Source organism: Athene cunicularia (genome assembly GCF_003259725.1).
Source record: "Athene cunicularia isolate RWA chromosome 10 unlocalized genomic scaffold, athCun1 chr10_part1, whole genome shotgun sequence".
NCBI classification, from domain to species: domain Eukaryota; kingdom Metazoa; phylum Chordata; class Aves; order Strigiformes; family Strigidae; genus Athene; species Athene cunicularia.
In genome coordinates this window covers 3419053-3432723 of record NW_020799112.1, presented here as the reverse complement: position 1 = coordinate 3432723, position 13671 = coordinate 3419053, and the positions used below count along the sequence as shown (strand labels likewise).

The 13671-nt window shown below is 41.3% G+C and overlaps 1 protein-coding gene across 4 annotated transcripts in view; it reads left to right on the top strand.

Annotated features, from left to right (window-relative positions):
- TMEM266 (transmembrane protein 266) overlaps positions 1 to 13671 on the top strand; it is a 70618-nt gene that overhangs the window by 20565 nt on the left and 36382 nt on the right. For all 4 annotated transcript variants that reach the window (XM_026855952.1, XM_026855953.1, XM_026855951.1 and 1 more), the window contains exon 6: positions 4900 to 4973. In XM_026855952.1, coding sequence (XP_026711753.1) covers positions 4900 to 4973 — 74 coding nt within the window. The remainder of the gene's footprint in view (positions 1 to 4899; positions 4974 to 13671) is intronic.

Here is a 13671-nt window from a genome sequence, read left to right as displayed (position 1 = left end):
TCTTTAAGTAGTTCCTCTGTTGCACCACAGCAAACCCTCTCATCAAGCCCCAGATGAACCTTAGCTGAGAGTTCTAGTGGCAGCACACAGTTTTCTTTGTATCCTGATTTCATCCTACATCCCTTTCATACCCTTCCCTTTTTGATCAGTTAATTTTAAAATGCTTTATTTAGCACGTGCCCTATATGTTCTTGGGACTTAGTTAATTCTGTCAGTCTTGCATCTCTATGCAAAGTCATCAGTTGCCTTCAACTTTGCTATTACACAGCAGTTCTTTGAAACTGCAAGACCACATGGACTATTTTTATCTGTTTGCTGTAGGGATGTGTCCTGGTTCAGCTAGGATAGGGTTAAGCTTCCCCAGCGGAAAAGGGGGAAGGGATTTCCAGCTGGGTTATTCATACCATGCTGACGTCAGGTCCAGGCGTGAGAGTGCAGGAACTTTTTCCTTGGTGGCTTTGGTGGCTGGGAGCTCACGGCGGTCTTGTTCCGTAACCATTTGCAGTATTTCTCTGTATATCTTTTGTCTTGTTCACTGTTATTGCTGTTAATTGTTGTTACCATTGCTACTGTTGTTCAGATTGTTTATCACACTGTTGTATTAAATTTCTTCTTATTTCAACCCGGGGTTTGTGCCTCACTGCCAGCCTGACCAGCTGACAGTGGGGGAGGGGCAATGGCAACATGGTCTCCGGTCCCATCAGGGCTTAAACCACCACAGAGTTTTTAGGCACACCAGTGGGGCACGAATTGGGTTGAAATAAGAATCAAAAAGGGACAGATCTTGACCAGAGTGTGTTAGAGCAATCTGTTGGCTGTAATTTTTCTGTTTGTATTTGTATTGTGTAATAATGTTTGCAATGCTGGCCCACTTGCTTGCGTGGTGGGGCTGGATTATTCCTTATATCCAGTATATGATCCCAGTGCTGGTGTTTGTTATTGGTGGAAAATGTATAAAGGGTCTTATATGGGCTACTGAGTGCTTATAATGCCTTTGTATCGCTGGGGGAGGGGGGTGGGGGGTGGGCCGGTACCTGTTTGCTGCCTGGGCTTTTGTTAGGGGTCTCACCCCCTCTATGGGTGAGCCAGGGGAAGAGATCCTCTTGGTTTTGGGGAGTTTCAATTATCCTTGGAGCCTGCAGGCTAGTGTGATTGCGGCACAATGCTTTCTGAATGTCTGCCTGATTTCGGTTTTGGCCATGCGGCACTAATCTAACAATATCAGTGCCTGGAAACCTGCCCCGAGGTCAGATAATAGTGAGTGGCAAGGGGTGTGAGAAAAGATGGGCAAAGGCCTGAGTCTGTGGGCACCTCCAATGCTTTGGAATTTCACTCCTGAGCGAATGCAGAGCCCTGTGAAGCTGATGGAGTGCTTAGAAAGGGTGTGTTACCAAACTGGCAAAACCCAGGAGACACAAATCGCTGCAATGTGTTGGGGACTTGCCCATGCGTACCGTGTCCTCTTAAATACCACCCACTGCCCTCAAGGGGGAGAAGAGGCTACAGAACCTGAGAGTGAACTCACTGGTACAGTATCTGGGCCGGGGTGACAGGCAGAGCCAGTCTGTTGCCTCCATCAGTACAGCAGCTGAGCCAGAGAGCCAGCCAGTGCTGGTATCAGTTGCCCCGATACAGAAAACAATATACCAGAAAGTCAGTTTGCAAAGTGAGGGGTGGGGATGATCCAGGCCCATCATGGGAACAGGAGGAAGGACCAGAGGTGATTGTCCGATCTCTATCCCTGACTGAGCTGCGAGATATGCGGAGAGATTTCGGCCGCCTGGGAGATGAGCAGATTTGCACCTGGCTGCTCCGATGCTGGGACAACGGAGCCAGTGCTTTTGAAATGGAGGGGAGAGAGGCCAAGCACCTGGGATCTTTGGCTAAGGATGCTGGCATTGATAGGGAAATAGGGAAACAGGCTCAAACCCTCAACCTTTGGAAGCGACTCCTGCTTGGTGTGAGGGAGAGGCACCCCTACAAGGATGATATCCTATGTCAGCTGAGCAAATGGACCAGCATTGAGAAAGGCATCCAGAACCTCAGGGAACTGGCTGTGTTTGAGATGATCTGTGGTGATCTGAATGATGAGCAGTCACCCATGGACCCAGATCAGGCCCCTTGCACACACCTGATGTGGCGAAAGTTCCTGAAGAGCGCACCAGAAGCGCACTCGAAAGCGTTGGCAATAGTGTCCTGGTGGACAGACACCCACACTCTAACGGTGGATGGAGTGGTTGGCAAGCTCCGGCAATATGAGGGAAATCTCCCCTCATCTCACCATTCCTGGGTCTCAGCTGTGGAGGAACTGTCTCAGAGGGTCCAGAAAATGGAAGAGGACATGTCCTACATTGCACCAGCACAGGCTAATGTCTCAGCCCTTGGAAGTAAATGTTTCCCCACCCAAGAGAAAGGCAGAAGAAGGTACACACCACGAAGCACCCTGTGATTTTTCCTCCATGACCATGGAGAAAACATGAGGAGGTGGGATGGACAGCCCACTGCTGCCCTAGCTGCACGAGTAGAGCAGCTGAAAGGGAAGACCATCACAAAAGGGGAGTCCTCCAAGAGGAACGCAGCTCCAGTGTCCAGTCAGAAATCCCCCAGACAGAATAGAATGGCGAATGTTATGTTTGACCCTCTTGAGGGGACCAGTGAATCATTCTTACAAGAAGTGAGTGATGATGAGCAGGATTAGAGGGGCCCTGCCTCCAGCCAGGTGGAAGAAAGGGATAATCGGATTTACTGGACAGTGTGGATCCGATGGCCTGGCACATCAGACCCACAAGAGTATAAGGCTTTGGTGGACACTGGCGCACAGTGCACCCTGATGCCATCGAGCTACAGTGGGATTGAATCCATCTGCATCTCCGGAGTGACAGGGGGATCCCAACAGCTGACCCTACTGGAAGCTGAAGTGAGCCTGACTGGGAAGGACTGGCATAAGCACCCCATCATGACTGGCCCAGATGCCCCGTGCATCCTGGGCATAGACTATCTCAGGAGAGGGTACTTGAAAGACCCAAAAGGGTACCGGTGGGCTTTTGGTGTAGCTGCCCTGGAGGAGGTTGAACAGTTGTCCACCTTACCCGGCCTCTCAGAGGATCCCTCAGTGGTGGGGCGGCTTAAGGTTGAGGAGCAGCGAGTGCTGATTGCTACCAGGACGGTGCACCGGCGGCAATACCATTGCTATTGTTGTTGTTCAGATTGTTTATCACACTGTTGTATTAAATTTCTTCTTATTTCAACCTGGGGTTTGTGCCTCACTGTAAGCCTGACCGGCTGACAGTGGGAGAGGGGCAACGGCAATGTGGTCTCCGGTCCCAGCAGGGCTTAAACCACCACAGGATAGTAGACTCACAAATACCCTGACATAAAGAGATAATTTTTTCTCTTCATTCCCTTATTCTAAACTTGAGAGCATGTGATTTTTAGATTAGGTGTTGCTAGCAGTTCAGACACTGGACCCTTTCAACTTTCTGCTTTGTTTTGTCGGCAATGAAGGGAATTTTGATCACAGAATTTTAGTCAAACTTACTTATTAAGTAATCCTCCAGATTTGAACCTGTATCATAGAGCTTCATATGTCATCTTGCAGCAAACTCATGTGTCTTAAGTTTATTTCATTCAGCTTATAAGTAAAATGTTGAATCAAATGAAAACCTGATTAATGCCAATGAGTGTCCGTGCAAGGCTTTAGTACTCTGTATAATCATATTTTTAATAAATTCAGATAAGTTTTCCTGAGTATTCCTGCCAGTCAGTTCCTGAAAGGACTTTTGTTCAAAGTCATTCCACTTTGCAAGTGGAATAACTACCTCATCAATCTGCATGCATAAAGAGTACCTATATGGGAAGGTAGGGTGTAGAATACAGAATTTTATAAATTACCATTTTAACTTATTCTTTACAGACTTCTTTTCATGGAGGAATTTGAAATGCAGTGAATATAAGTGGTTTTAGTGGTCACTGTCTTTCTGAAAAAAGTGCTTACAAAGGAAATAGTGTATCTTAACCAATTACTTAAATGTGAATTTTACTTCATTTACTGTAGCTTTCTTGAGTGTTCTCATAGAAACTTGCTTAAAGACAAAACTGCCCATAGGACAGCCATGTTTCCTGAAATAGAGTGTACAAAACCACATTGTTGTACAAATTCAGTTGCTGATATTTCACAAACTCCTTAAAACATATTAAGATTTGATCTTATTCACAATTAACAATAACAGTGGCTTCTTTCTGTTGCTTTTCTCACTATGGTTTTCCTAGAGTCAAAATTGACTCTGGGAGGAATGGGATCCAAAGCCAGTTGTGGCTGTTCATGCCACATCTGGAGAGCTGTACAAAAGTCTACCTACCTAGGTTATTTCTTTAGATGATAGAACTGTTATTTTGAAGCCCGGTTTGAGCACTAGTTTTTAGGTACCTGTTCCAGACAATTACTGCTCTTCTGAGCAAAACTGTCAAAGGCTGAATACAAGGAATAATGTGGGGGTAATAGAGCATTCTGTTTCCTTACAGAATTCTAACTCTGCATTTTTAGCTATACAGGATTTAGTCACACATCTCATACTAAAGCAGTGCATGGAGTGAGAACATGGGAGCAGTGACAGAGCATCAAAGACCTAAAACATGTATGTTGTTGCTTACCAGCAGTCTTATCTGTAAAAGCTCCAATGAACAGCTGCTGTGGCTGCTAACATGCTGGCCTGAATTAGGGTGAGCAGCTGACAGGGCTGCAGCTCCATGTCCCATTACATCCCATCCTATTTCAGGTACTTCCATTACAAAATGTAAGAAAGCAAACTTTACCCATATGTAAGTTGTAGCAGTACTAATTGTATTAAATGTAAGTTGCATTCTGCTACTATAATGATGCTTCATTGTATTGTATTGCAGTTTCAAGTGCTTCACAGTTTGCAGGAGTAATTCACTGGATCAGCCTAGTCATCCTGTCTGTTTTCTTTTCAGAGGTATGTATAATCAAAGTCTTTCACCACATAACTACAAAGTATTTTTACACTGTCACTGGAATTAGCAAGAGGTTAAAAGTAATTTAACTGTGAATAAATGTATTGTAGCATAGTATAATTAAAAAAAAAGTTAACAGTTGCCACTCAGCAAACTAAAAAGTCTTGTTTAGATTAGCACTGTTTGTCAGTTGCCTCAAATTGGTGAGGAAACATGGAAGATACTGTCTTACAAATGATCATTGGAAAACTACAAAAAGAAATTATAATCTCCGAATCACAACAGGTACAGGACAAGACTAGTTTTATCCATTTGTTCTCACAGAAATCTTATCAGTGTCACTGGGTATAACCTATAGGAATAAGATATATTCTTCAGGAATAAAGATCCACAGGGGTTTTTTACAAAGATAACTGTTTTAAGAATGGAATTATCTCTTCTTACAATTTATGTAGGTAGTTTATATGTTCTAGGCTGCTCCATACAGATGCAGTAAGAGAATGAAACAAATGGTGAATTTCTTTGCAAAAATTTGTATGAATGGAAAAAGCTGTAGCTGTGATATAACAAAATTACCAAATTGAGATAATGTTTTACAGTTTTCAACTTTATTCCAAGAAGTCGTCATTGATATTGAAACACTTGACTATTCCTGAAATACTCCAAAATATTAAGGCTGTGTTTTCAGGTCATAAAGGAACATCTTATGTTTAAGTTGGAAGACAGCTTGGATTTAAATATTTTAAAATATTTTTTCTAGTTCCATAGGAGAAAATATCATCCAAACAGATGTTACAGTCTTTATGGTAAATTTAGGTAAAGGTTACCAATAAAAAAGTTAAAAACCAGGGAGCTGTGATATCTGCAAATGATTTGGTAGATCACTTATGTTGAATTCGTACTTGTGTATTATACCACTGCTTATTTCCGTGGTTCTATTAATGAAACACATTTCTTTACATATATCACTTTGTATTTCTACTCATAACAGGGATTTTCTAGCTGGTGTTGCCAGACTGTCAGGAGCACTTTATGAAAAGATTCCTTGATAACAGGCAGGGATCTCAAGGCTGCTTTGTATCCTAGCCTTCTGGTGCTGCAGTTATGCACATAGATATGATTACTATCCCCACCCTTTGACCGTTATTGTGTGTGTGTAGGATACATGTAAACTGATTGAAAAAATAATCTCTAAACTATTAAAAAGCTTTGCAGTCTCTTTCCTTTGTGAATTGCACATCCTAATTCTCGAAGACTCAGGTTTGCTATATGGAGTCCATTCCCTGTAAAAGAACTTTCTACCCTCCCCCAGATTTTTTTTTTCATTGGGTAATAGCACCCTGCTGCTCCCTCTAGTCCTGAGCTTCCCAACAGGATCAGTCTGTAACTCCGCTGCTAGCAACATGGCTGCACACACACTCTTGCCTGATCATCACTTTCTGGAGCTTGTTTCACAAGAAACTTCTCCTGTGGGCCTCAATTTCCTTCTGCTAGAGTGTAGTCTCAAGTTCTGTTTTCATTCACTTGTACCACCAACCACTCTTCCTGATGATCTTCCTCCTGATGCAGTTCCTTGCTCCTGCGTCCCTTCTATAGCTTAGTTCGTATGCCAGCAGTTTTTGGTTGGTTGATTGTGGCAGTTCAGACAGATCCTCAAGGCCAGTACTTGTCTGTCTCAAGGAAGAAATTAGTTGTTTCAGTTCTACTGAGACAGAGTACCCACAGAAGTGGATGAACTGGTTCAGAAGTGTTTTGCAGGAAAATAACAGAAATACTTCACAGAGCCAAAACTGGTTGGCTGACTCATCATCTTCACTTTGGATCGTTGGCTTTTCTGTCTAGCAGGTATTTGGAACTACTTTCTTTGTCTGTTCTCATTTTTTGTAAACTTCCTATCATTCACTTTATTATCTGTTTCTGTCTTCCAAAGTATTATCTTCATTCACCTATTTGATTATGGTTTGAATTTACACCAAACTAAAATGAGACCCCAAGGCAGCCATGTAAAGTGCACAGAGAAGGGTAGATTTTTGGATATTGGTTCATCTGACAGTTCAGAGTCCTTGACTGGGTTAAAGCAAAGAGGTGGCTCCACAAAGCAACTGGATGTGCTTCAGAAGCCTCAGATCTGGAAGAGAATGAAGAGTGTACCTTTCCTACTGGGTTTGCTGGGGTTGGCCTTGTACCAGGTTGGTTTAATGAGCACATCTGTTTGTTGAAATGTGTCTCATCAGAGGAAAACCAGAGGGTTTAAATTTTTTCTCATCCAAATCAAAACCTTTGATTTTTGAAGAGGTTACAAAACACTGCAGAATTGCAGATTACAATATTTTTTATTTCATCCATCTTCATTTTATTTACTCTATTGGTGCCTTTAGGACATTTTTTGCCCTCTGATTCCCAATACCATGAGTCAGCTGTCTTTGATAGGAATTATTTGTTGAGTAGATCATGTGTTATAGTGAGTTTTTGCAGTCTGTGACTATTTGTGCCAGGATGATTTTCCAGAGATGTGAGCAGATTTAATTAGTTTGCTTGGATATAACAGGCAACTGCTGAGGATTGATTAGTCCTTCAGTCAGTGCCTTTTTTCTCAAAGTCAGGTTTCTACTGTTCAGAAAGGGTTGCTACCATAGCAAGTACCATGTTCTAAGTTTGAATTTACTGTTTATTCTGTAGTTTGGTTCTCATTTGTTGTGTGAATATACAATTCTTCAGAAAGGCCTCAACTCAGACTTAGAGAACAAATAACAAGTATTTTACAACTTTGTATTAAAAACCAGAAAACTTTCTGCATGAAATCTGAATGCTTTGGAAAAATATGACTGATTTAAAGCTGGTACTGTAAAGGCATTGCAAGTAATTACAGTCCCCTCATGTTGGACTTAAACAGGCTCTGGCTTTCTGCTTGGTTAAAATGAAGGGGACAAACATGCCAGCAGCTGGCAAATGCCAGCAGAACAGCTGCCAACAAAATTAAGTAGCTACTTTCACAGCATCTTCCTGCTCTCTCTACACTTGTGTTACAGCCACGAGCCTTAAAGGAATTTATTGCACTCTGTTAATTTTATATTTTCTGTCACTGTCTGTGACTTTCCAACATTGAAATATCCTTATTCAAGTGAAGTGCACATCAGCTCTTTTTGCTTTTTTCCAAGTTTGAACAGGATTTACTAGTGGTGTTGATTGTGTATGTTTGTCTCTGTTTACATACATCACTATGATTTGTCTGTGCACCAAATGTTACCCAGATGTTAAGACAGAAGAGAAGAGAAAGACACTGGGGGGGAAACCCCAGTACCAACAGCAAGGCAAGGCCGGGGTTACACCCTTTCAAGAGGGCAAATTCAGCCTTGATAATAGTTGGCTGAGAAAAGGAAGATGGGGAATGTCACAGTGTTTTGGTAAGTGGATTGGAGTCTGCTTGTGTTTTAATAGTCTTCTCACATTGCCACAAATATTTGATTCTGTAGCTGTTCTTCAGTTCTGCTTTTCCACTAAGATTGATGAGATTGCGTGCAAGAGTCGAGTATTGATATTAGTTGTTTGCATTGCTCTGTATGTGCTTCAGTCAGCCAAGCACTCAGGCATTCTGCTAGCTTTCAGCACTTGAGTGTTTCCCTGGGAGTAACCAAGTCTTCTGATGTGCTTAAAGCTAGGTAGTCACAGAATTGTGACTTTTTTCCTGCATCTGTGTCAAAGAAATGAGTTCTCAAATTGAGGAGAGTAAGTCTGGGGTCCTAGCTGATAAAGAACTTGTTTCATTAGCAGTGGCTCACAAGTGCATTTTCACTTCTAGGAGGAAAAAAAACCACCCAAGACTTTTCTCATTCTTTATGTTAAAAGGAAGTGTTCATAATAGTCTGACACTTTACTCTTTGTTAATAGCAATCCTTGGAAGGAATACAATCTCCTAAGGGACACCCTACTGTTAGGGTTCTGTTAAAAGGGAAAAACATCCCAAATGACAGAACTAAGAGAAAATAATGTTTTTCCCATATAGTTTTTTCATAACAAATTTGTAATGTTATATTGGCAATTAGCTGTGTTACTTTTTTCATGAGCTTCAAACAGCTGAGCAGAAAGTTAATAGTCTTCTAGTGATTCTATAATTCATCCATAAGCTGCGGCTTTTTTTCTGGATGTTTACTTTCATTCCATGTACACACACCTTTTCTCATGGTGCACAAACGCACTGCATTTCTGGCTGTGAATGTTTTGATTTTTAAGGAGTTGATTAGGAGAATTAGGATCAAAGATACGGATTTTATATACTAGTATAATTTATAAAGGTAAATTCAAACTTCCTTCTTTGCCGGTGTGTAGAAAATTAAATATTTAATACACTGTGAAATTTCTTTTCTAACCACTTTTCTTGCTTCACAAAATAAGTAGTTACTGGGAAAATGTTCTTGTAGAGGTCTAGGAATTAACTAGACACCTTCCTGAAATACCAGTCTGCCCATTTCGTTCCCAAGAATATACCTGACTTAGAGCACACCATATATCAGTGCTTCATCTGTGCTTCCATCTCTTGATAGCGACAGTCTAGCACTTTCTACACAGTGCATTTCAAAGATAAGAATTAGCACTGGTGTAATCATGCCCAGAGGGAACTTCTGATGCAGAGTTGCTGAAGACCAATTTTCTATCCAATCTGCATTTACCTTATGGCAGTATGCTGCATCTCTAGTGAGACATTTCTACTCCTGAAAAGCCCTTTCAAATCTATTTGGAGTTGTCAGTTTAAAATTCATTATTTTTCTCTGTATTCTAAGAAAAAATATTATGGGAGAACTTAAGAACAATTAGAACTGCAGTGTTTATGCAAAGGTGCGTTTGAATGCTGTATGATATCATAATAGTATTAGTGGTAGTCAGTGAAAAATAATATACTGTGTTTATGTCTATTAGTGTCACCAAGCTTTTGCAGTGAATTATTTCTATGTGACCACATGTGCTGATAGAGCCACAGCAGTTAGAGTACAGTATGTGGGGAGTGTTTTGTACTGGGTAGTATGTGAGATGAGGTCAGTCGTTACATGTTTCCTTTCACAGCCTTGATTGAAGAGAAACCATGTGTGGAGGATACCTGTGCACTGAAACAGGAGGACATCTCAGTTTAAAGATGCTAACATTTTCCTCCATGCTGCGGTGGCCTGAAGATAGACCACACTAAAACAGCTAATTGCAGTATCTCAGGACAAACACACAAAGATGGCAAAAGAAGAGTCTTTTAAGTAGTGCATGAGCTAAGACCTCTGTGAAGTGACCCAAACCAGGCAGATTATAAATTTCAGGTTTTGGGTACAAGGTGTTCTCTCTGGGAAAGATTTCAGTAAATATTTGGTTTTATGAGTTATATCCAAAAGACAGAAGCTTAATCTTCAGAGATTCTTTATAAGCCAGAGGTAAAGACCCTCTGTAACAAATAGATTAGTTTTTTGGCAGTGGAAGGAAGGAAAGGCTCTTCTAAAGAGACACCCTTTCCACCCCACTCCATCCTTTCTATCTCTTGTACAATCACTACCCTATTTGAAATGCAGAGTTGCTCTACTTTGCTGTCAGCTAAATCTGGTGGGCCAGCTTCACCTCCTCTGCTGCCTCCTTTTGATTTCTTTACACTATGGATGAATCTGGCGGGGTGAGTCACTGAGTAGTAAATTGTATATTAACTGTGCAAGCAAAAAAGTATTTAAAATTACCTAATGTACATTGCAGTCAGCTGACAAATGTAGCTAGCTCATGCAGGTTGTGGGAATTCACACAGCTGGCTCAGCAAAGGACTTGGCCAGGTTCCCCTACAAAATTAGAGAAAACACGCAGCATCACACAATTCTTCATAAACTTCACTGCAGATGGTTAATGTGCAAACAACTGTGTCACCAAGGGACACTGTCAACTTTGAAATTACATTTCTGTAATTCTGAAAAATTATTTAAAAGTTTACTTTTACCTGGGTTTACTCCAACTTAAAGAACTTAACAGAAGTATTCAGTCATTTGCCTTTTATTAGTGCACTGGACAGACTTTTATCTAATAATATAGCTTTTCTCAGAAAACAAAAATTGTATTTCTGACATAACTTAAAAAATAGATATTTTAAAGAGTTCTAATTAAAATATTTCCAGTCAAGAAATATTACAGCATTCCTTTTCAGGTACAAAAAAATCAAGCTGGTAGTGGCCTTTAAGAGAAAAGCACTCACACTGATATTTATTGTTTGCTTTAAATACGTTTGTCCAAAAATGCAGAATGCCTGTAGTGTAATGCAAAACTATGTGTGTGCATTTGCTACAGTGCTGAAAAATGCCTGCACATCAGTAGGAAACAGAAGTGCTACTCCATTTTTTTTCCCTGTTTCTTACAGATACTTGCGTCTACAAATGGTAGAGTTGTGACTAACATTTATGTTTTGTCTGTGATGAATGTTACAGCTGCAATTCTCTTTTAATTCGTTATGTATTTTTCAGTTTGGTCCATGTACAGTGCATAGGAAGTTTCCTGGATTATTAACTTCTGTCTCTGTTTTTTTCAGATGCTTCTACAGGTTCTCATTTTTTTAAAGTTCTGTACAGAGAAAGCACACAATCAAATGCACTATGTATTTGTTTGAAAGATGTTTTTGATTGCTTAGGAAAAATACTAAAATATTGTTTATAAGTAACACCAATGCTTTCATTTCAGTCAAAGTATTTATTATATTGAGGGACATTGGCCCAGTGAAGTCCAAATTTGCTTGGTTCAGACTCCTCTGAATAAGCGTTATGGCAGCCGCAGGGAATGTGATCTCATGCTTTGTATGGAGGGAGAGCAGAGAAAGCTAAACCTCGTTTGGAGTTGCCACTAGTGAAGACAGTAAGCGTATGGCACTTGTGTCTCCAGATGCATGCAGGCTGTGACTCACTCATGGTACTTCCTTGGGGTGCCCAGTTTCCCCAGGGCACCAAGGAAAATCTGCCTTGCATGGCTTGTGTCACTTCGGTGATGATGTGAGTTTTTCTGCGAAGAGTGACAATGCTGGTGTGTAGCTTTAAGACCTTCCATACAGAACAAGTGTTTTTAAAGCTTAACCCTCACTCGTGACCAGTTTGTTCTGAAGAGTGCATCTCTCAGCTGGGGAGCTGGGTTCATGCTGCCCTCACACTCACTCTTCCTGCAGTGTGTTGCCCTAGCTGAGAGCAAAGATGCTAATCACCAAGGCATTTTTTTCTGAGGAGGAGACCTATCTTCTAAAGGTAGCACCAACCATTACTGAATTAAATGCCTGCCGCATAGACTTCCAGTCATTGATGACTTGTGCTGATTCACATCAGCAGACTGAAAATGAAAACATTTGTGCTAGCTTCCAGCCCTTGGAATTGCTCAGACCCATTAATATGACAGTAGCACTATCTGATTTAAACACTGCAGTGAGGAATTAAAAGGGCAGAAAGGAAAATCCTTTATGTTCCCTCAACAGCTCCATGTTAAATCATATTTAGGGTTGTGAGACAGTATTTCTGTTTTCTTTGTGAAAATATGCCTTATTATTTCAGTGAAAATACCTTTGTGCACATCTGTCCAAAGGAAGAAAGATTTTCACCACCAGTTACTGTAAAGGTGTTAAGTGTTCAGCCACCCTTTAGTTAGTTACTCATTGATGTAGCACTTCATAAATGCTGCCTAAGCATAGAAAAAAGGAGGCAGATTGCTCCATGCTGTCACCACGCTTGCAGTAGGAAGGGTGGCATCCCAACCTTTAAAGAAGGTGCTGCTTTTCTTTGTGTTTACCAATGGCTGCGTGCTGTGGAACTTGCTGTAGTGGACCCCAGATTAACTAACATGGGTGAATTTACAGGCTCGTAAGTAACTGGTACTTAAGCATGTTGTGCAGCTTCTCAATGGGGAGCAAAGGAGGTGCTGACAGGAGCTGCGATGCTTTTCTCTGAAAGTATTCTGCTCAGAGCCTGTGTTGAGGCTGCAGGAGTGCCTTGGTTGTACAGCAGCATGTGTACTTACATCTTGTGCTTACATGACACCACATCATGCTGGTGAATTTGGAGTCATTAAAGGATTTGAGGAGCTGCTGTTGTGCATCTCTTCCTCCACATAAAAACCATGAGCATACAGGTTAATAAGGAATTTGCTGTGACCCTTATTCCTAGGCTGCATTTGTAAAATGCTTTGGAAGTCAAACATTCTTTTTAGGAGTATAGACCAGCAGTATTAGCAGTTCTCGGTGTCTACATAGTCTCATTTTTTGTAGAGGAAAGAGCATGCTTCATTTTCTCTTACGGCTAGTGGCTCCCTCTCTCAGCCAGACTTGGCCAGTGTTTCCCATATGCCATTTCTGAGTAAAGTGTTGGCTGGTTCACTTTCCTGCTCACTGATGGCATGAGGCTGGTGTTTGAAAGCACCATATCTCCCACAGCAATGTCTACCTCTGCAAAACAGGATTAAGTGCTCTTATCCAAGTTTGGAGTGCCAAGGTAGAGCTCAGCACAGTCATCCTGGGCCAAGTGAGGCAATCGGGCTCGTGGGGTTTGGCAAAACCACACATAGGAACAGTACTGAAAAATCCAATGTTGTTCTGCAGCTAGTTAGTGTTGGTATGTTTGGCATAAATTCAGAGTTGGTTGGGGTTTAATATATTTGTATTTGTAACGAAGAGGAAATACATATTTTCGTCACAGTAACTTTTTTCTGCACAGTTCCTGG